Source organism: Phoenix dactylifera, chromosome 17 (genome assembly GCF_051530095.1).
Source record: "Phoenix dactylifera cultivar Ajwa chromosome 17, Ajwa_hap1_PhDact_Kaust_v1.1, whole genome shotgun sequence".
In the NCBI taxonomy this organism is placed as follows: Eukaryota; Viridiplantae; Streptophyta; class Magnoliopsida; order Arecales; family Arecaceae; genus Phoenix; species Phoenix dactylifera.
In genome coordinates, this window is record NC_143206.1 from 540,829 (window position 1) to 561,925 (window position 21,097).

The 21,097-nt window shown below is 45.5% G+C and overlaps 2 protein-coding genes across 6 annotated transcripts in view; one reads left to right on the forward strand and one right to left on the reverse strand.

Annotated features, from left to right (window-relative positions):
* Positions 1-767: 767 nt before the first annotated feature.
* Positions 768-2,080, reverse strand: LOC103720703 (uncharacterized). The gene has a single exon (XM_008810539.5). It carries the CDS (start codon positions 2,028-2,030, stop codon positions 1,020-1,022), a length of 1,011 nt encoding a protein of 336 aa, XP_008808761.2. The 5' UTR covers positions 2,031-2,080; the 3' UTR covers positions 768-1,019.
* Positions 2,081-12,646: 10,566 nt separating this feature from the next.
* BNS (bonsai) overlaps positions 12,647-21,097 on the forward strand; it is a 32,490-nt gene continuing 24,039 nt past the window's right edge. For 3 of the 5 annotated variants that reach the window (XR_016398918.1, XM_039130077.3, XM_039130078.3), the window contains exon 1: positions 12,650-12,783. The gene's annotated coding sequence lies outside the window, so the exon portion shown is untranslated. Of the gene's footprint in view, positions 12,798-12,819; positions 20,735-21,097 lie in introns of those variants that run through there. The other 2 variants (XM_089928287.1, XM_089928288.1) reach the window with 2 other exon arrangements.

The window sequence follows — 21,097 nt, forward strand, 5'->3', positions numbered from 1 at the left end:
CGAGAAACACTACCTTGGTCGGCCACTCCAAGGATGCAACTGTGACATGCTCAATCCTAAACCTTAGAAATCCACCAAATAGGAGGAGAGAGAAAATAGAGAGAAGGCAAGAGAAGAATAATTTCCATAATAAAATTTTTACTGCTCAAGGATCTTAAGGATGATTACAAGAGGAGCCCAGTATGGATATTTATGGAGATTTTTTTTTTCGACTTTTCAATATAAAATTCTAAGTCCTACTCTAACTCGAAAAATCCTAACTACTAAATTCCCTAGTAATATTAAAAGTTCTAAAATAAAATTTATAAAATTTAAAACTTTGTGAAATTAACTAACATCAGGACAAAAAAAATAACTAGTGGTCAGTCACATCCAAGGCCTGTGCAGTCAGGACCTGCGACCCATATGGTCGGATCTTGAGACTTGTACGGTCGAAATTTGCATTCCGTTCGGCCCGGACTTGCGACCTAGAGCTCCAGCATCAGCCATATTTCCAATTCCATCGTCTAAACATCCAGTAACGGCAAAAACTTCACAAACAAGTAGAAATATAGATGGCACAAGCAATTTGCACACGAGGGTCTGAAGAGCACGACTGTTTGTATTGTTTTGTCCAGATTTCAACTCGCAAGCCCTGCTTATGCATTATTTGACGTTTTAAAGCACTCAATCTAATGCTTCCTCTGTGGATAGACTTTCTAAAGAGATGCTGAAACACTGGAGCATTAAGCAACAGAACGCATAACAATCAGAAATCCCAAAAGATATGGATAAACGCTAGAGCATTAACCAGCAATTCAAGTTCGGTATACCGAACTGAGTCAAAATTCGGAATCCAGTATCCGACCAAGAAGTTGTACATAGGAACTAGCAATAATACCAAAACAACAGGAGGGGGTGTTTCATTCCAAGATTAGAAGCAGATTTTAGTTTTTCATAGCAGACAAGTGGGCCAAAAAAAAAAAAAAAATTCCGAGTTCTAAGCCAGGAAGCACCATTTTGCGATGCACATCATCACTTCACTTGCCGAAGAGCAAGCTCATGATGCTTCTGAATACCTGGCCCCGCTTGCTGAGGTTCTCCCTGACCGCTTTCTCATCCGGCACGAACCCTTTCCCCTTCATCTCCTCCAGCAGCGCCCTGGCGTCGTCCGTGCTGTCCCCCTTGACGTGCGCCTCGAACACGGCCAGGTAGGTGCCGGCGTTGGGCCGCATCCCCTTGCCGATCATCTCCAGCAGGTACTTCCGGGCCTCGGGGAGCTTGCCGTCCCTCGCGAGGCCCTTGATGAGGATGGTGTAGGTGTAGGCGTTGGGGGAGACGCCGGAGGCGAGCATGCGGTCGAAGGTGCGGAGGGCGTCCTTGGAGTGGCCGCCGGCGTTGGCATAGGCCTCGATGACGGCGGTGTGGGCGACGACGTCGGGCATCGAGCCCTTGTCCTTGATGACGGAGAAGAGCTCGAGGGCCTCGTGGGTGAGGCCGTCCTTGGACAGGGCGTCGAACATCTTGATGGCGTGGTTGGTGAGGCCCTCGGTGCGCATCTTGTGGAAGATCTCCTGGAGGTTGGACGGGTCGCTGGGCTCCTCGATCACCGGCTTCTTGCTGAAGGGATCGTAGGGTGGGGGAAGATTGCGGCTCTTGTCGTCGACCGTCGTCGTCTTCTTCTTCGACTTGGCGGTGGCGGTGGCGGTGCCGTCCTCGCCGTCATTCTCGTCGTCGGACCAGTCGAAGGAGGTGGTGGGGTTGGTCAAGCTGGAACCGGAGGAGGAAGAGGCGGCGAAGCCGCGGGCGGAGAGGGAGAGGGAGAGGGAGAGAGGAGGTATGGGCCTGGGGTTAGAGCAAGGGATTGGGAGGTTGCGGTGGAGGTAGTGGGGTTTTAGGAAGAGGAGAGGTGCGGAGAGAGAGAGAGAGGAGAACGAACGGAAGCGGCGAGAGGAAACGGTGAATAAGAGGAGGAGGTGATGGCAACTAGAGGAAGAGGACGAGAGGAGGGAACGAGGAAGAATTGCCACGGCTGCGCCAGTCCCTGCCATGGACGGAGTCGCGTGGGCGTTTGGTGCAGTGATCAAACCGGATGACAGAGGGATTGGCAGAGGCAGAGAACCCACCTAGCTTTAAGTTACTCTCACCTGCCGCAACCGGACCTGTTGGGTTGTTAGGGTTTAGATGAGGCCCAAATTCATGGCATCATTTGAAAAAACAATAATAATAATAATAATAATTTATATTTTTTTTTAAAATTAGGGAGTAAATTATACTATAAAAATCTATGCTTATCGAGTTTATTTTTATCCAATACTTTAATTCATAACTTAGCAGAATGTTAGTCAAACTGTTAACTTTTAATTGGACCCAAATGCCACGTCAAAAAAAAAGAGAGAAAATAACCAAAATAACCTTACAAAATTTTTCTAAAATTTATGATTATTACACTTACACCCAATATTTTCTAAAAATCTATACTTACACCCATTTAAATTGACTGCATTAGTGAATCGTTTATCTATTATAAAAAGTCAAATTTACCTCTATAAGAAAATAAGGCTCTTCTTTCACTTTTCTAATTCTCGAAACTCTTCGAAGTATCATACCTTCAAGAGTCTTCTTCTCTTTAAGATTAAGTGTTTAGGGTTCTTTTCTACTTTGCCAACCCACCAAGAGTGTCCCTTCACGATGAGCGACCAATAGCAATCTTCTTTTCTAACCAACATCTGACGACAAACATCCTTCTCGACCAGTCTCTATCCTTTCTGATCAAATTTTGTTCTTGTTTCTCCACCTACCATATCATAGAGATCATAATTGTCGGTGTATTATTTACTAATTTTGAATTCTACTTCTCCAATATTGTAGGCATGATTTCTTAATATTGTCATTGTGAATGAGGATTCCTATATCTACATACAGAGCTATACTAGCTCTAGTAGCCTATCATTAAAAAGATCCAAATCAATATGTGCGTGAGAACTCTTTTTTTTGGAGGGTGCATCAGTTGTGATTCTATAACCTAGCTTGGACCATGGACAAGTTGGCTCAAGCGATAAAATTCATGATGTTTGTTTCTTTCAGCAGAAAATTTTAGAGGCACCCACTTACTTGAGAGATGTAGATTATTTTTCTTTTGGCATATAGCTTTTTCTGATAATTCATCAAGAAAAAGCTCATACCCATAGAACCTCATAGCTGATCTCCTCCTTGGGTGGATGTTATATTACTTAAGGCTAGTTTGGTAATTTTTTTTCTTATGTGGCATTTAGGTTCGATTTACGTTAATGGTTTGGCTAACATTTTGTTAAGTTATGTGTTAAAGTGTTGGATAAAAACAAACCTCGAAGGATAAATGTAGATTTTTCAGACTATTGGATGCAAGTATAATTTATCTCTAATCTTAGGATTTTTTGTAATTTACTCATCACTTGGGGAAATTTTGACTTTTTATATGAGGTAAATGGATTCACTAATACCGTTAATATAACTGAATATAAATGTAGGCTTTACAAACTAGTGGGTACAAGTGTAATAAACGTAAACCTCAAAAACAAATTTTGTAATTTACTCTAATAGTAATAATATTTTCTTAGAGTAGCCATCTGGAGCCGTATCTCTCTCTTCAGCATAAATTACCATCAAGACGTAATTCTTATAGTAGAAGCTATTAGCTTCTCAAAAACTAGGGTGATATTGGAAACTTTGAGCTGTCTCGGAATGGAAGGGATGTAAATTGCCACAATTTTCCTTTAGGCATTGGGTGTTTGACTATGAGAGGATTTCATGACTGTGATGCACACTGATCAAACAGTGTGTACATTCTTACTTCTGTATATAATGTTTTGACTATAGGGAAATTCATAAGTAACACACCACTTCTATACATATTTCTACATTTTAAAATAAGTGCTGGGTGGGTACCACCTCCCATTCTTATCAAAAAAATACACAGCGATCAAACATTGTCCGTCCACTTCAAGAGCTTGTTCCCCATGCCTATTAGATATCTCGGATGACATCTAACACTTAACGGAACTTCACCATTGACACATTTGGGGACAAGACAAGTTATTGATTTTGCTCCGTGATTCAGATAGATATGTTTTCTGGCATTCATCAGTTTTTGAAACGTAGCGCTGCTGTAATGGAGAGAGAGGTTGGGAGTGTATGATCTTCACTCTCCCCTGTAAACTGGACACTTTAGTAATTGCTGAGACCCACTTCATTAATTTTTAAAAGTAAACACAAATTAGTAAACCTGCACTCTGTTGCAAAAATAAACAGAAACATCAAATAAATACTAACCTTTCTAGGATAAACACAAACTCTTCAGGATAAATATCCACTCTATACCAATAAATAAAAATAATATAAAAATAGATAGAAACTCAACCCCCCACCTTTGGTCAGGTCAGAACTCACTTACGATAAATAGCAAGACGGAGGATAAATACAAAATTTGAAAACAATAAACATAAAATAGTTTAAAATAAATGTAAACCTTACAAGAGTAAACATAAATGGCCATGGATAAGCAAAAACCTGTGAGGTGTTCATTACCTTCATATGCTCCCCTCTAGAAATAAATAGAAACACCTAAAGTATAAACACTAACCAATTATCAATAAACATAAACACTCCCGAATAAACGCTTAATCTAGAATGATAAACAGAAACACTGCAAAAATATCCAAGACATCGGTCTCAAAAATTAATAAAGTGCTTTTCTTTGAAACTTGACGCTGGTACCCAGCAACTAATGTAGTGTTTTTTTTTTTGAAATAATAGAGAGAAAGGGGAAGAGTGTACAAGCGGCTCATTAATGCTTCCTTTTTTTCCTTAATAGCTTCCATTAACCTATTAACCAGGGTCCTTGTTACTTGGAGTTTGGTGCAGGGTTTGATAGCTTCGGAAGCAACCAAATTTGCTTCCAGATTTATTCGAATGGAGCGTAGTCTTTATCTCTCTCGCTTGCTCTCTCTCTATATATAAGTTTTTGTTATATATGCGAACAATCCTTCTCTTTCTTGCTTTTCTCACCCATCTTAAGTGATTCATTAACATATCAACTATCGAGAAGAAATAGAAACTAACTATATTTTACTCACTCTCATGTTGAATCTCCAAAATAAAAGAAAGAAAGAAAAAGAGTCTAATGGATGCCTCTCCCAGAAAACTATTACAATTCTCCATTAGCTATCTCAATAAATAGACTCTTTCTCATATTGATTGTCTACCAAGTATAGCATCCATCGATTTCAAAATGCCATAAAAGTAAAGGCAAGATAACTCATGTCGCTTAGCATCCTCTAACTCATCATATTTTAATTTTTAAAGAGAGTCTAGCATTAAGAACCCTCTCTCTCTCTCTCTCTCTCTCTCTCTCTCTCCTTTTCTCTCTCCAACATTTCTAATTTGTATTTTATTTTATAATCCTTTTTGTACATAATGATTTTCCAAAATGTATGTCAAGTGTCATAGTCCTATATTGATTAATAAAAATGGTGTCATATGGGTTTATTAGCCTGGTCCAATCCTCCTCCCAATAGTTTAAGCTTTTAGGCTGTAAGTTTGTAACAAATGGTATCAAAACCAACCCATTTTGTGTTACAACCTTTATTAGTTATATGGACCCCTCATCAAGGAATACTTGGATCAAGGAGGACGGGTAGGGATGAGTAGGACCTAAGCTATGAGTGGGCCACCCTCTCTCGAGTAAGAGCTAACCATGATGAGAGCATCATAATATTGGGTGGGGAAGATTGTCATAGTCCCACATTAACTAATAAAAAAGGTTTCGTATGAGTTTAGTATGGCCCAGTCTTTTCGATAACTTAAGTTTTTAGACTGTAATACATGACAAATAGTACCAGAGCTAGGCTTATTATGCGTCATAACTTTTATTAGTCAGGTGGGCCATTCACTGGAGGGCCAGTCCTCCTTCCAATAACTTAAGTTTTTAAGTTGTGAGTCTATGACAAGTGATATCAGAGTGAGACCCATTACGCATTATAATCTTTACTAGTTAGGTGGGCCCCTTATTGGAGAATATTAGGATCAAGGAGAACTTTGTAGGGTCAAGAAGGATCCAGGCAGTGGGTGGGTCTATTAATTGTATAGCATTCATCGATTTCAAAATGCCAAAAGTTAAGACAAGATAATCCATGCGTTGCTTAACATCCTCTAACTCATCATATTTTAAAGAGAGTCTAGCACTAAGAACCCTCCCTCTCTCTCAGTCCCTCTCTCTCTTTCTCCCTCTCCATCATTTCTAATTTGTATTTTATTTTATAATCTTTTTTGTACATAATAATTTTTCAAAATGTATGTCAAGTGTCATAGTCTTATATTGATTAATAAAAAGGGTGCTGTTGGGGGAAAAACCCCAAGTCATGCCATAACGGAGGCGCTCGGCCAAAGAGTGCCGACCGGAAAGGCGTCTGGCCAAAGAGCGCCGACTAGAGAGCTGCTCGGCCAAAGGATGCCGACCAGGAAGGCGCCCGACTAGAGGGCGCCGACCAGAGTGCGCGCCAAGAGGTGCTCAACCAAAATAAGCTGCTCGGTTAGAAAGTGCCGACCAAAGACAGCGCCGAGGCGCTCTGCTAGAAGGTGCTCGCCTAAAGGGCGCCGACCAGGAGTACTCAAAGCAGCCCCGCCACAGGGCGCCCCATTGGGCGACCAGCTCGGCTCGGCACCCTTGCCGAGCCGATGCCTTAACCAAATGTTCAACCTCCGCCTAAAGTCCAAGGGACTTGACAACTCCTACGGCTTGCGACCTGCCACTATCTCCAAGCCATCAAGGCATAAGATCTCCGCAGGCATTCGGCACGATCTGCCATTAATGCATGAGACTCCCTCAAGTCTCCGATGCACTCAGGCATTTAATGAACACGGCCCAAGACGATCTCCGGATCATTGAACCATCAGAGCGCATGGCTCTACCTGACCGCCGGTTCATTCGGTAATAAATGCACTTACCATCCACAGACCCCAGGCCCGCCACGGCCGGCGGTTCAACCACTCCAACAGGTCCGATCGACCGTGACAACTTCCTGATTCCGGTCTGATTCGGCCCCATTCTCCACTACGCCATAAATGGGCCAAATCGTGCCCCATTTATTACGGACAGGGACAAATCCCCCGGTCACCTCCCAGGTAACGTAATCCCCTCCTATAAAAGGGAACCTGGGAGAACCAGGGGGGACGACAACAAAAACGGAAACAGACCCCCGGGACTGAACCCTCCGGAAAGCACAGACACAATTGATGACATCATCCCTTTCATCTTCTTGATCTTATCCAGATATCCTCTGTGTCTTCTCCACACACTTCCTCTCCCCCGCTCTCTCCACATACTTGCCCCCTCTGACTTAGGCATCGGAGGGCCGGCGCCGGGGAGCCCGGCCACCGGTTTTCTTGCAGGACTTACGCCCCGCAGGAGGACGCCACCCGCCGGCACGCCATCGACCACCGCTCCTACGGCGGACTTGCACCCCTCCAGGAGGACGCCACCAGCCGGCGCACGGTCATCCACCGTCCCTGCGGCGGAGCCCCTCCTTCCCCTGGCTTCGTGACGGCCCCCGGGTCCAATTTCCAGCAACAGTTGGCGCTAGAGGAAGGGCCCGAGTTCGCTGCCATGAAGCTAAGAAGCAAAGGGGCTTCCAATGCCTCTCGACGTCCTCCACCCAGTCCTGAGCATTCCGTCCGGAACTCACCACCTCCGGCTGAGTCAGTTCATCAAGTTCGGCCGGAGCAGTTTGATGCCCTGGTGCAACAAGTGCAAGCCTTGGCTACCGCTGTCCAAAGCTTGCAACCCAGGGGCATCCCAACGGCACCGCCTCCTCCGGCTCCAGTTCAACCGGAGCCCCCTACAAGCGGGTTTCCCCTTCGAGTATCATGCTCCAAGTCCCAAACGCTCAGTCCAAAATTCACCATCAAGATCTCCGGTAGATCAAGTTCCACAAGTCCAACTCGAGCACTTCGATGCGCTTGTGCAGCAAGTCCAAGCGCTAGCTATTTGCAGCCCAAAGCCTGCAACAAGTGGAGGCCCCTCCTGTGCCGCCTCCACGGAATCATGTTAAGCAGAGGAAGAAACTTTCTCCTGACTCCCGAGCCATCTCGAATCAGGCATGGCTCTCGCTGCAACGACGTATGTGGGGGCAACCAGTGAGAAGTAGTAGTCCAAGTCTCGCGTCAACGAGTTGGGGGGAAAGAGAAATAAAAGCTGAGGTCTGGAGAAGGAAAGTTATGGAGCTTTAAAATGGGATTGTAAGCCTCTGTGACAAAGGGTACAGCCCCATTAAATCCCATTATCCTTCCAAGTCTTCTGTCTTCCGGCAGCAAGCAAGAAACCAGCATGTACTCCCTCCTTACGGGCGTAAGTCCTTGGGACGGCACCCGCGACATTGCTCCCCTTTCAGAGCATCGCCATCACTGAAGCCCCCGTCGAGCTCATGCAGACTGAGCTCAGAAACCCGAGCGCAAAACACCTAAAAAATCAAGCCAAAGAAGGCCGGTGCCGAACCAAGTCCTGAGGGACTTCGAAGCTCGAGAGCTATCAAAATATCTCCAAAAGGTACAGGACGCCACTTTGGCTTCAAATAAATTCAATATTTTATCTATTTTCAGGTTAGCCAACGAGCTCGGCTCGTTCTCCTACCCTGACCACGGTCAGGATGCCCTGAGACGTCAGGATGCCCCAATATATTGGGATGCCCTGCCACAACGGGATGCCCCGATTCGTCGGGATGGCCCGAGACGTCGGGGTGCGGTCTTAAGTGACCAGACGAGCTCGGCTCGTTCTCCATCGGCTTCCACCGTCGAGCTCGGCTCGTGCTCCCCGACTATGAGTTAGCGGTCCTCTCTGACCGGACGAGCTCGGCTCGTGCTCCATCGGCTATGAGTTAGCGGTCCTCTCTGACCGGACGAGCTCGGCTCGTGCTCCATCGGCTTCCACCGTCGAGCTCGGCTCGTGCTCCCCGACTATGAGTTAGCGGTCCTCTCTGACCGGACGAGCTCGGCTCGTGCTCCATCGGCTTCCACCGTCGAGCTCGGCTCGTGCTCCCCGACTATGAGTTAGCGGTCCTCTCTGACCGGACGAGCTCGGCTCGTGCTCCATCGGCTTCCACCGTCGAGCTCGGCTCGTGCTCCCCGACTATGAGTTAGCGGTCCTCTCTGACCGGACGAGCTCGGCTCGTGCTCCATCGGCTATGAGTTAGCGGTCCTCTCTGACCGGACGAGCTCGGCTCGTGCTCCTACCCTGACCACGGATAGGATGCCCCGAGACGTCGGGATGCCCCGGCTATAGGGATGCTCGAGACATCGAGATGAGTAGCGGTCCTCTCTGACCGGACGAGCTCGGCTCGTGCTCCATCGTCTTCAGCCAACGAGCTCAGCCCGCTCTTCTATTTTTGGATTTCTCTGCCGACGTCCCCAAAGAACGGAGTCCGAGCAGAGAAGCGTCTTCAGTCGCCTCGGCGCAAGGACGCACACGGTACAAGGTACCCATTCATTTAATGTCTTTACATTATTTTATTCTTGGACTTTTCTCTGCCGACGTCCCCAAAGAACGGAGTCCGAGCAGAGAAGCGTCTTCAGTCGCCTCGGCGCAAGGACGCACACGGTACAAGGTACCCATTCATTTAATGTCTTTACATTATTTTATTCTTGGACTTTTCTCTGCCGACGTCCCCAAAGAACGGAGTCCGAGCAGAGAAGCGTCTTCAGTCGCCTCGGCGCAAGGACGCACACGGTACAAGGTATCCATTCATTTAATGTCTTTACATTCTCATTTATCTTTACTTGGATTCTTCTCTGCCGACGTCCCCAAAGAACGGACTCCGAGCAGAAAAAGCGTCTTCAGTCGCCTTGGTGTAAGAACGCTCACAGCACCAGGACGATCGATGACTGAACTACTTCCTTCGCCCGAGCCAAAAAGCAGCTCGGACTCGGAAGTCGGGGGGTAGTGTTGGGGGAAAAACCCCAAGTCATGCCATAACAGAGGCGCTCGGCCAAAGAGTGCCGACCGGAAAGGCGTCTGGCCAAAGAGCGCCGACCAGAGAGCTGCTCGGCCAAAGGATGCCGACCAGGAAGGCGCCCGACTAGAGGGCGCCGACCAGAGTGCGCGCCAAGAGGTGCTCAACCAAAATAAGCTGCTCGGTTAGAAAGTGCCGACCAAAGACAGCGCCGAGGCGCTCTGCTAGAAGGTGCTCGCCTAAAGGGCGCCGACCAGGAGTACTCAAAGCAGCCCCGCCACAGGGCGCCCCATTGGGCGACCAGCTCGGCTCGGCACCCTTGCCGAGCCGATGCCTTAACCAAATGTTCAACCTCCGCCTAAAGTCCAAAGGACTTGACAACTCCTACGGCTTGCGACCTGCCACTATCTCCAAGCCATCAAGGCATAAGATCTCCGCAGGCATTCGGCACGATCTGCCATTAATGTATGAGACTCCCTCAAGTCTCCGATGCACTCAGGCATTTAATGAACACGGCCCAAGACGATCTCCGGATCATTGAACCATCAGAGCGCATGGCTCTACCTGACCGCCGGTTCATTCGGTAATAAATGCACTTACCATCCACAGACCCCAGGCCCGCCACGGCCGGCGGTTCAACCACTCCAACAGGTCCGATCGACCGTGACAACTCCCTGGTTCCGGTCTGATTCGGCCCCATTCTCCACTACGCCATAAATGGGCCAAATCGTGCCCCATTTTTTACGGACAGGGACAAATCCCCCGGTCACCTCCCAGGTAACGTAATTCCCTCCTATAAAAGGGAACCTGGGAGAACCAAGGAGGGGGACGACAACAAAAACGGAAACAGACCCCCGGGACTGAACCCTCCGGGAAGCACAGATACAATTGATGACATCATCCCTTTCATCTTCTTGATCTTATCCAGATATCCTCTGTGTCTTCTCCACACACTTCCTCTCCCCCGCTCTCTCCACATACTTGCCCCCTCTGACTTAGGCATCGGAGGGCCGGCGCCGGGGAGCCCGGCCACCGGCTTTTTTGCAGGACAGGACAGGACTGGACGGACCACCCCTCTTCGGACTTGCACACCCCCCGCGGCGGAGGACGCAGCCGGCCGGCGCACCGCCGTCCGCCTCCTGCAGCAGCGGAGCTCCTCCTTCTCCGGCTTCGCGGCGGCCCCCGGGTCCAATTTCCAGCAACAGGTGCCATATGGTTTTATTAGCCTAGTCCAATCCTTCTCCTAATAGCTTAAGTTTTTGGGTTGTGAGTTTGTAACAAATGGTATCAAAGCCAAGCCCATTATGTGTCACAACCTTTATTAGTTATATGGACCCCTCACCAAAGGATACTTAGATCGAGGAGGACTGGTAGGGAAGAGTAGGAGCCAAGTCATGAGTGGGGTACCCTCTCTCGAGTAAGAGCTAACCATGATGAGTGCATTATGAGATTGGGTGGAAAAGATTGTCATAGTTCCATATTGACTAATAAAAGGGGTTTCACATGAGTTTAGTTTAGGCGAGTCCTCCTCCCGATAACTTAAGTTTTTAGGCTGTGATCCATGACAAGTAATATCAGAGTTAGGCTTATTATGTGTCTCAACTTTTAATAGTCAGGTAGGCCCTTCACTGGAGGGACCTCTCTCTCCATCTTTTCTAATTTGTATTTTAAAAGATCAATAGGCATGGAGAGAGACAAATTATTAAAACAAGTTATGTTTTTAATTATTATGTTTTTAAAACATTAGTCATAAATATATAAGATAATATAAAAAAAATCATGTCCTGGATTCTTTGAGAGGATGGGGCTTAAGCCCACCATACGGTCACCAACAACAGATATCCAATCTCTATGCTAGAAATCCCATATAAAGGTTCAATGTGGTACAAATAAAATTGATTGAGTGATCATATTAAGGTATTTCTTCGAAGAATATCTCTTTTCCATCCTTATGATGAGTACTCATATTAGTTAAAACATTAAGTCATTATCTTAACAGCTCCAACGCATGAAGTTTGCAAGAGTACTAGCTTACAAATTTTTTTTGGAGAACTCTCCTTTGTGAGAATCATCATAAAGGCTCCTAGGAGCTGATTTTGTTCTAATTTTAACTTGAAACAAACTTGCCTAATAAGGTTGTTTATTTGAGTTTTTGGGTTGACATAGACCTAGGATCACCTCTATAGGTTTTTTTTCTCAATTTTTTTTAAAAATATATTACCAAAAAAGGAATTTAAAATTGCTATATTTTCACATATTAATTGAATAGGAGAGATAAAACCCAACTTCTCAAAATTTAGGAAAAATAAAGCATGTCATGTGTTGAATTTCGATGTGACTCGACTCTTCTTCCTAGTCACATAGGAGAAAGTGTATCTTCTATAGAATTCTACCTAAATATTTTTTTTTAATAGTTATTTAAAGTTCTTTTTGATTAGAATTAAGCTTTTATAATGACAGAGATTTATAGATTGAAAAATATAAATTAATATATATTATTCTTAGAATAAAAATACTTTTGTAGAAAAATTTCTTAGCAGAACACATGCAATTAGCTATGGAAACAGAAAACTTTGAAATAAATTTAACAAATGGAACAGATCAGGATATCTTATATCTACATAAAAGAGCGGGTTATTTCACCAAACCGGTGAGCGCTAGAAATTGAATCGGTGTATGCTCAGACCGTTATGGGGGGTCAAAACCTTGGCTCACAATTGGGATTGTGGTTTGGCCGCGCGACTTTTGTCTCCCCTCCCACGACCCATCGCCAGCCAGCGCGAGCTCTTCCTCCGCGGACGACGGACCGTGACGGCGGAATACGGTCAGCGGCACTAGGTCCCTCTGCTCTTCTCGCTTGTTAAAACATGTCTGATGTGCTCCTTTGCGCCTCCCGCGATCTAAATTTTGGGTTCTTCTCCGATCCCTATACTGCGAACGGCCATCTCCTCGGTCGATCGATGGATTATAGGGTCTCAGTTTCGATCATTAGTAGAATTTACTTTGTTTCGATTGTTTCTGTTATGGAAATTTAGATCGATCAATGTGTCTGTAAATCCTGTCGCTTCGATTTCGTTTTGGGATCTTTTGATCGTTTTGTTTTTTCGCGATATATTTACGTTTACGTTTTTCATAAAAAAAAATTACTAACGGGGATCATGGAATCCAGTAATTGTGTAATCATCTTGCAGTTTAAGGATCATGGGATTTTTATGATACTTTTTTTTTTTTATCATAGTTGTCGCCCTTTTTTAAAAGTTGAACTAAATATGATGATATTATGATGCCATGCATTACTATAATGCCGTGTGATGATAGAGAGTGCTAAAAGTCATTAGATAAAATGCTCACAATTTTTTTTTTGTGCTGTTTTTTTAATATATTATTTATATTTTTTGATTAATTTTTTATATATAAATAGTTGATAATTCATATATTTATTGTATCACTATAATGTCGCATTTCAATTCTGATTGATCTGATGGCTGAACTGGTGATCCTTGATCTGATCCCTTTTGTGGTTCAATCAATGATCTCTGTTTCAAAACATTGGATTTTGCTACATTATGGATCTGACATTGTTCGCACAAAATAATCTAGGATAGATGGAAGCAAAATGTGTTGTTAAAGTCCAGTTTTCCTGAAGTGAAACTTGTGTTAGGGAGTGTTTGCTAGCTACTAAATTTCCTAGGCTGTATTATTTGGACTGGAATCATGATGTTGCAGCGACACCTCGGCGATGTGGTGCTTATCAAAGGGTTTTTGGGAGCCAAAGTTCAGAAGAATGGTAGATGGATATTTGTTAATCGAGCTGAATAAATTGCTGACAGTTTTGTGTTAGGTTTTGGAGAATTAGCATAGATAGCTTGTGTTTCTGTTAATTATTTGTTTCTTACCCATGATATATGTGGTGGACTCACTAACTAACTGCTGGGATCTTTTCAAATTAATCATGTAGTGGTGATCAGGCTGCCATATGCACAACATGTTGCTATGGAACTTGTTCTTCATGAAAGGGTGCTTTTAACCACTGATTTGTTCCTCTGTAGGAGCTACCATCAAACTCTTGTATGCTGTTTCTATCACTGTTTCATGAATTAGTTTAGTTGTAGTTGATGCTCAAGGTGGGTTGTTTGAAGATCGTTGATTGGAGTGCAGAGACTATTGATAGTGCTGTCAGATTTCCTGTAGGAAGGGCTGTCAAAGTTGGTTTCAGAATTATGGTAAAGAGTTCCTATTCAATGTCCTGTCTGTGTGATTACAGTTGCATCCATTAGTGTCCTTCTGCTTTATGTGGCAATTTAAATGATGGCAACTTCATTGGAGTTGGCTACGTGATTCTGTCATCCATTCTTCATTGCACATTAGGATGTTGACTAATGGGCCTCACATATTGAATTGAGAACCTTAAATGATTGAGGCTTTTGAGCCTTAATTGGCTCATTTTCTCCAATTGCCGATCAAAACCTGTGCCACCTAGCCCATAAGCTTTCTTTTCATCACTTCCTTCTACAATGCAGATAAAGTCAAATGGAGACATAGATATTGATAGCACGAAGGTGTTGACTTGAAAAGATAATTCTCTTCTTAGATGTAGCTTCATAGAAATCTAAGCGTTCCATATCTAACCTTAACAAACAACTTTATTGTTGCCGCAGAATCTGATCCGTCTATGGAGGCTTGGAGGGCGATAGTCTATCTGCAGAGAGATGCCGATCTGTACACAAAGAAAGAAGAGAAAGGCTTGCTAGATTGGCTTCGACTGGGCCCTCCGATGCCTAAGTCAGAGAGGGCTTTGGAATAGTAACTAAAACTAGAAAATATGAAGGAAAAGATTAGTGTATAGTATTGTCTTTTCTAGTCGGCCTCCTTTGGTCGGCCTTTTCACCTCGTCCTCGGATTTTGTGGCCGCAGAAACTGGTCCGACTATAGAGGTTTGGAGGGTGACATCTATCTGCAGAGAGATGCTGAGCTGTACACAAAGGAAGAAGAGAAAGGCTTGTCGAATTGGCCCTGGCTAGGCCCTTCGATGCCTAAGTTAGAGAAGGCTTTGGAGTAGCAACAAAAAATAAAAAATATGAAGGAAAAGATTAGTATATAGTATTATCTTCTTCTAGTCGGCCTTCTTATCTCGGCCTTTTCACCTCGGCCTGAGACTTCACCTCGGCCTGAGACTTCACCTCGGCCTCAAGCTTCACCCCTGCCTGGGGCTTCACCCCGGCCGGGACTTCACCCCGGCCTCGGTATTCACCCTGGCCTAGGACTTCACCCCGGCCTTGTTCTTCACCTCGGCCTCGGTCTTCTCATAGATATGCTAGTCTGTCAAAAAGAAAGAGAGTAGAATGGTAGATAAGAGGTTGAGAGTCTCTTACCATAAGAGCTTTGAGCTAGAGATTCCCTAGCTATGAGAGCTTCTAGTTGTGAGAGCCCATCTTTTGGGATCCTTTGGCCCACTTTTTATAGGCATGGAGGTAAAAAGATGTGACCGCCTATGTTGCCGCTGAGTCCCAGACTGAGGTTGGAGCGCGGCTCGGATGGCCTTGAGGTCAGTAGAAATTGAGATGGACAAGGTGTAGGAAGTAATCTCCTTCGGAGGGGATGGTCTGCAAGAAGTCTGCTTGCTGAAGAGTTTCCGGCAGGAGATTCTCTGATGCCTAAGTCAGGATAAAGATGCAACAGTGGAAGAAAGAAATTTTGGAGTAGAGTGGAGCTCTCTAGGTGAGAGTCACACAATATGGCATAACATAAGCATGCAAAAGCATACCTAAGGTCCCCCGGTCTACCCCTTTATATAGGGTGTTTGGTTTTGTCGTTTACTTGGGTTGATGTGTGTATAATGATGGTTAGGCAATGGCCGGTAGTACGACTGCGGCATTGGAAGCCAGTCCGCATGGGTGGTGTACGGTATTGACGGTGCATTGAATGCGGAGCTATCGCAACAACCAGTAGCTGTCACGACTGCCCATTACTAGGACTGTTAGTCCTTGTTGACACTGTTGATTGGCTCCTTAGCTGATGGCTCCTCGGCTGGGGTCGAAGTTGTTCACCTCGGTTTATACCGAAATCGGTTCGGTTCGAGGTCGAGGCGTCCAGTATTTTTTCTATCACTTGCTTTCCACTTTTGAGGCTGAACTGCATCTTAGTTCGGGCAGTGGAAGTCATGTCGTTATCTCGATCGAGGATAAAGCTTTTGTGAGGGAGACTTGAATGTGTCGGTGGCAAACATAGCGAAGGAGAGGATGGCGAAGAATGGAGTTTTTTTTCTTTTTGCTCAGGTAAACTAAGCTCAGTGTACTTTTTGATTTGCTCGGCCTCTATGGTGGTTAGTATAAAAGTTTACAACTTAATAAAAACAAAGAATTTTTCAAGTACTTGGCTTCGATTTTTGTCTTTGTTGTTTGTTTTTTTGTTTGAGTCAAGGTCGTCATTCCAAGCTTCGACTTTTTATTGTAGCCTTTTTTGTTCGAGTTCTATCAAGCTGAATAGATATACTAAAAGATAATGAAAGTAAGAAAATTTCTAAAGTACCTGACTTCGGCCTTTACTTGCTAGTGGCTTCGGTTTGTCTTGGGCTCCTTAGTCGATTTTTTCAGAGTTTGGCTCTCGAAAAATTCTAAGTAAGCTTGGTAGAGGAAGGTCGGCGCCTCCGAGGTTGATCATCTCTGGAGTCCTACTCCATAGGCATCCCCATGCTAGAGTTCTGGAGGAAGTCCGAGTAGGCTCGGTCTCTTGCTTGGGCCATTTCTGATATGAAGAGGTTAGTTGACTCGTCGAGCCTTCGGCGCGGCGGCCTGTTCTCCTGCTCGGGCAATTCTCGACTTGAAGAGGTCGGTTGATTCGTTAAGCTGTTGGCGCGATGGCCGGTTCTCTTGTTTGGGTCATTTTTGACCTGAACAGGTCGATTGACTCGTCGAGTCTTCAGCGTAGCGGCCAATTCTCTTGCTCGAGCCATTTCCAACCTGAAGAGGTCGGTTGACTTGTCAGGCCTTCGGCACAGCAGTCTGTTCTTTTGCTCGAGCCATCTTTGGCCTGAAGAGGTCGGTTGACTCGTTGAGCTTTCGGCGCGACAGTTAGTTCTTTTGCTCAGGCCATTCATAACCTGAAGAGGTTGGTTGACTCGTCGAGCCTTTGATGTGGCGGTTGGTCTTCTCATCTCCGAAGTATGCTCCTGAAGGCATCTAATAACAGAGAAAATTCGAGTGGGCTCGGTCTTCAGGAGGTCGGTACTTCCGTTCATCTTCGGAGTATGCTCCCAGAGGTATCTCTAGTATTGTTCACCAGAAAAAATCTGAGTGGATTAGGTCTTTAGGAGGTCGATGCCTCCGTTCATCTTCGGAGTATGCTTCCGAAGGTATCTCTAAGGTTGCTCACCAGAGAAAATCTGAGTAGGCTAGATCTTCGGAAGGTCGGCGCCTCCGTTCATCTCCGGAGTATGCTTTCGGAAGCATCTTTAGGGTTGCCTATTAGAGAAAATCCGAGTGAGCTCGATCTTCGGGAGGTCGGCGCCTCTGTTCATCTCCTGAGTATGCTTGCGGAGGCATCTCTGGGGTTGCCTACCAAAATAAATTCGAGGAGGCTCGGTTTAACGAGGCCCAAGGCATCCCCAGGGTGTCTCCCTTATTTGGGCCTAGGCGTCCGTAGGGTATCCCAAGTCGAGTACACTTGTTGTAATTGTTCGATCTGAAGACAAATACTGCAAGATGATTTTTATTGAAAATAAATTTGGACTATAATGAATCTTATAGTTGATGTGGAGGTTATCGGATTTCCAACTCTACAAGATTAGAGTGCCGTCGAGGTGCTTTGCAGAGATCCGTGCGAGGCCGGAGCATAGCATTGCAAGGCATGTGACATGCCGCAAGCTTCTCGAAACCTCATGCTGGTTGTTCCTCCCATCAATTGATGTTGATGTAGCTGGGGATTCTGCGACAATAGATTGGTGCTAGAGGAAGGGCCCCCAACCCCCAGCTACATCAACATCAATTGAAGGGAGGAACAACCAGCATGAGGTCGCGAGGTGCCCATGGTGTGTCATATGCCTCGCAATGCCGTGCTCGGCCTCATGCGGATCTCTGCAAAGCACCTCGATGGTACTCCGATCCCACGGACTTGGAACTTTGACAACCTTCGAATCTACTGCAAGCAAGATTCATCGTAGTCCAGACTTATTTTCAATACAAATCCTATTGCAGTATTTGTCTTTTAGATTAGATAATTACGACAAGCGTACTCGACTTGGGATACCCTAGGGACGCTTGGGCCCCAATAAGGGAGACACCCCGGAGACGCCTTAGGCTTTCTTAAACCGAGCCTCCTTGGATTTTCTTTGGTAGGCAACCTTAGAGATGCCTCCGAGAGCATACTTTGGAGATTAATTGATGTGTCGATTGTTTGAAGACCGAGCCCAATTGGATTTTCTTTGGTAGGCAACCTCAGAGATGCCTCCGGAAGCATACTCCGAAGATGAACGAAGGCGCCGACCTTTCAAAAATCGAGCACACTCGAATTTCTGTGGTGTGCAACCCCAGAGATGCCTCTGAAAGCATACTTTGAAGATGAACGGAGGCGCCGACCTCCTGAAAATTGGGCCCACTCCGATTTTCTTTGGTCAACAATCCCAGAGATGCCTCTGGAAGCATACTCCGGAGATAAACGGAGGCGCCGACCACTTGAAGACCGAGCCCACTTGGATTTTCTCTGGTACTCAACCCTAAAGATGCCTTCGGGAGTATACTCCGGAGATGAGAAGACCAGCCACTGCGCCGAAGGCTCAACAAGTCAACCAACCTCTTCAGGTCGGAAATGGCTCGAGTAGTAAACCCGGTCAACGCGCCGAAGACTCGACGAGTCAACCGACCTCTTCATGTCGGAAATGGCCCGAGTAGGAGAACCGGCCGTTGTACCGAAGGCTTGACGAGTCAACTGACCTCTTCTGGTTGGAAATGGGTCGAGCAGGAGACCGAGCCTACTCGGACTTCCTTCAGAACCCTAGTATGGGGATGCCTATGGAGCAAGACTTTAGAGATGATCAACCCCGAAGGCGCCGACCTTCCTTTGCCAAGCTCACTCAGAATTCGTTGGGAGCCAAATTTTAGAAAAATCAACCGAGGAGCCCAAGACAGGCCGAAGCCCCCCAAGGAGAAGAGCTCGACGCGACGACCCAAGCTTAGATTGAGAAGTGGTCGAACACAAGTAAAGGCCAAAGTTAGGTACTTTGGAAATTTTCTTACTTTCATTATCTTTCAGTATATATATTAAGCTCGGCAGAATCCGAACGAAAGGAGCTACAACAAAGGTCGAAGCTTAGGATGACGACCTAGACTCAAACAAAAAGCAAACAATGAGGACAAAAACCAAAGCCAGGTACATGGAAAATCTTTGTTTTCATTAAGTTGTGAACTTTTACACTGACCTCCACAGAGACCGGGCTAATCAAAAAGCACACTGAGCTAGGTTTAGCCGAGCGAAAAGAAAAAGACTTCATTCTTTGCTGCCCTCTCCATTGTTGGCTTCGCCACCGACTCATTCAAGACTCCCTCACGAAAGCTCCGTCCTCGATTGAGATGACGCCATGACTTTCGCCGCTTGAACTGGGATGCTGTTCGGCCTCGAAAGTAGAGGACAAGTAATGGAAAAAATATTAGATGCCTCGACCTCAGACCGGACTGACCTCGGTATAAATCGAGGTGAACAATTTCGGTCCTTGCCGAGGAGCCGATCAACACGCACCGATAAGGACTGATAGTCCTGGCAATGGGCCGTCGTGACAGCTACTGGCCATTGCGACAACTTTACATTTGGCGTGTAGTCAGTACTGTACTCTGCCTATGTGGACTGGCTCCCATGCCACAGCCATACTATCGACTATTGCCTGGCCATTATTATACATCACATCAATGCAAGTAAACGACGAAACCAACCACCCTATATGAAGGGATAGTTTGAGGGACCTCAAGTACGCTTTTTCATATTCATGCTATGCCATACTGTATGACTCTCGCCTAGAGAGCTCCAATCTACTCCAAAATTCATTCCTTCCACTGTTGTCTCTCTATCCTAACTTAGGCATCAGAGGGTCCTCCACCGAAAACTCTCCGGCAAGCAGACTTTTTGCATGTCATCTCCGAAGGAGATAAACTTTCCACACCTCGTCCACCTTGGTTCCTGTTGACCTCAAGGCCATCCGAGCCGCGCTCCGACCTCAGTCCAAGACTCAGTGGCAACATAGGCGGTCACAACTTTTTACTCCCACACCTATATAACAAGGGCCAAAAGACTCCAAAAGAGGGCCTCTCACAACCAGGAGCTCTCATAGGTAAGGCATCTCATAGCTCAAAGCTCTTATGGTAAAAGGCTCTCAACCTCTTGTCCACTATTTTGCTCTCTTCCTTTTTGGCAGGTTAGTAGGTCTATGAGAAGAACGAGGCCGAGATGAAGCTCCAGGCTGAGGTGAAGCCTCAGGCCGAGGTGAAGCCCGAGGTCAAGGTGAAAAGTCCAAGTTAAGAAGGCCGACCAGAGGAGGCCGACTAGAAGAAGACAATACACTAATCTTTTCTTTCATATTTTCTATTTCCTGTTGCTATTCCAAAACCCTCTCCGAATTAGGCATCGGAGGGCCCAGCCGAAGACAATCCGACGAGCCTTTCTTTTCTTCCTCTATGTACAGATTGGCATCTCTCTGCACATAGACTGGCACCCTCCAAACCTTCACAGTCGGACCAGATTCTGTGACAACATTTATAACAACGATTAGCCGAGAGAGTTATAGGATAAAGGTATAACTACTGTTCTTCCAAGAATGATTTTGCTGTTCCCTTAGAGCTATTCAAACATTTTATCAAAAGCCTCAAGAATGAGGGAGGTTCTAAAAACCTATGTCAAGCCTTGAAAACATGTACAAGTTCCTGCTAACATAAGATGCCCACTAATACTTCTGATACAAGGAGAGGTAGTTTCAAAGGGAACCAGATCCTAATCTTCTATTTTTTGGGTTCAATTGAACTCAGTATTAAAATTGATGTTGACAACGAATATAAAAATTTGATTTTTCTGCATTTTTTGTAGCATCTGTGGAAATTTTTGTTCACAGGAGCTATCTCTGACCAGCTTATCTATCAAACTATTTCACTGACATTGCT

What these genes read in the sequence shown, in the direction of transcription:
- LOC103720703 (XM_008810539.5), bottom strand. Translation starts at nt 2,030, where the DNA reads ATGGCAGGGACTGGCGCAGCCGTGGCAATTCTTCCTCGTTCCCTCCTC.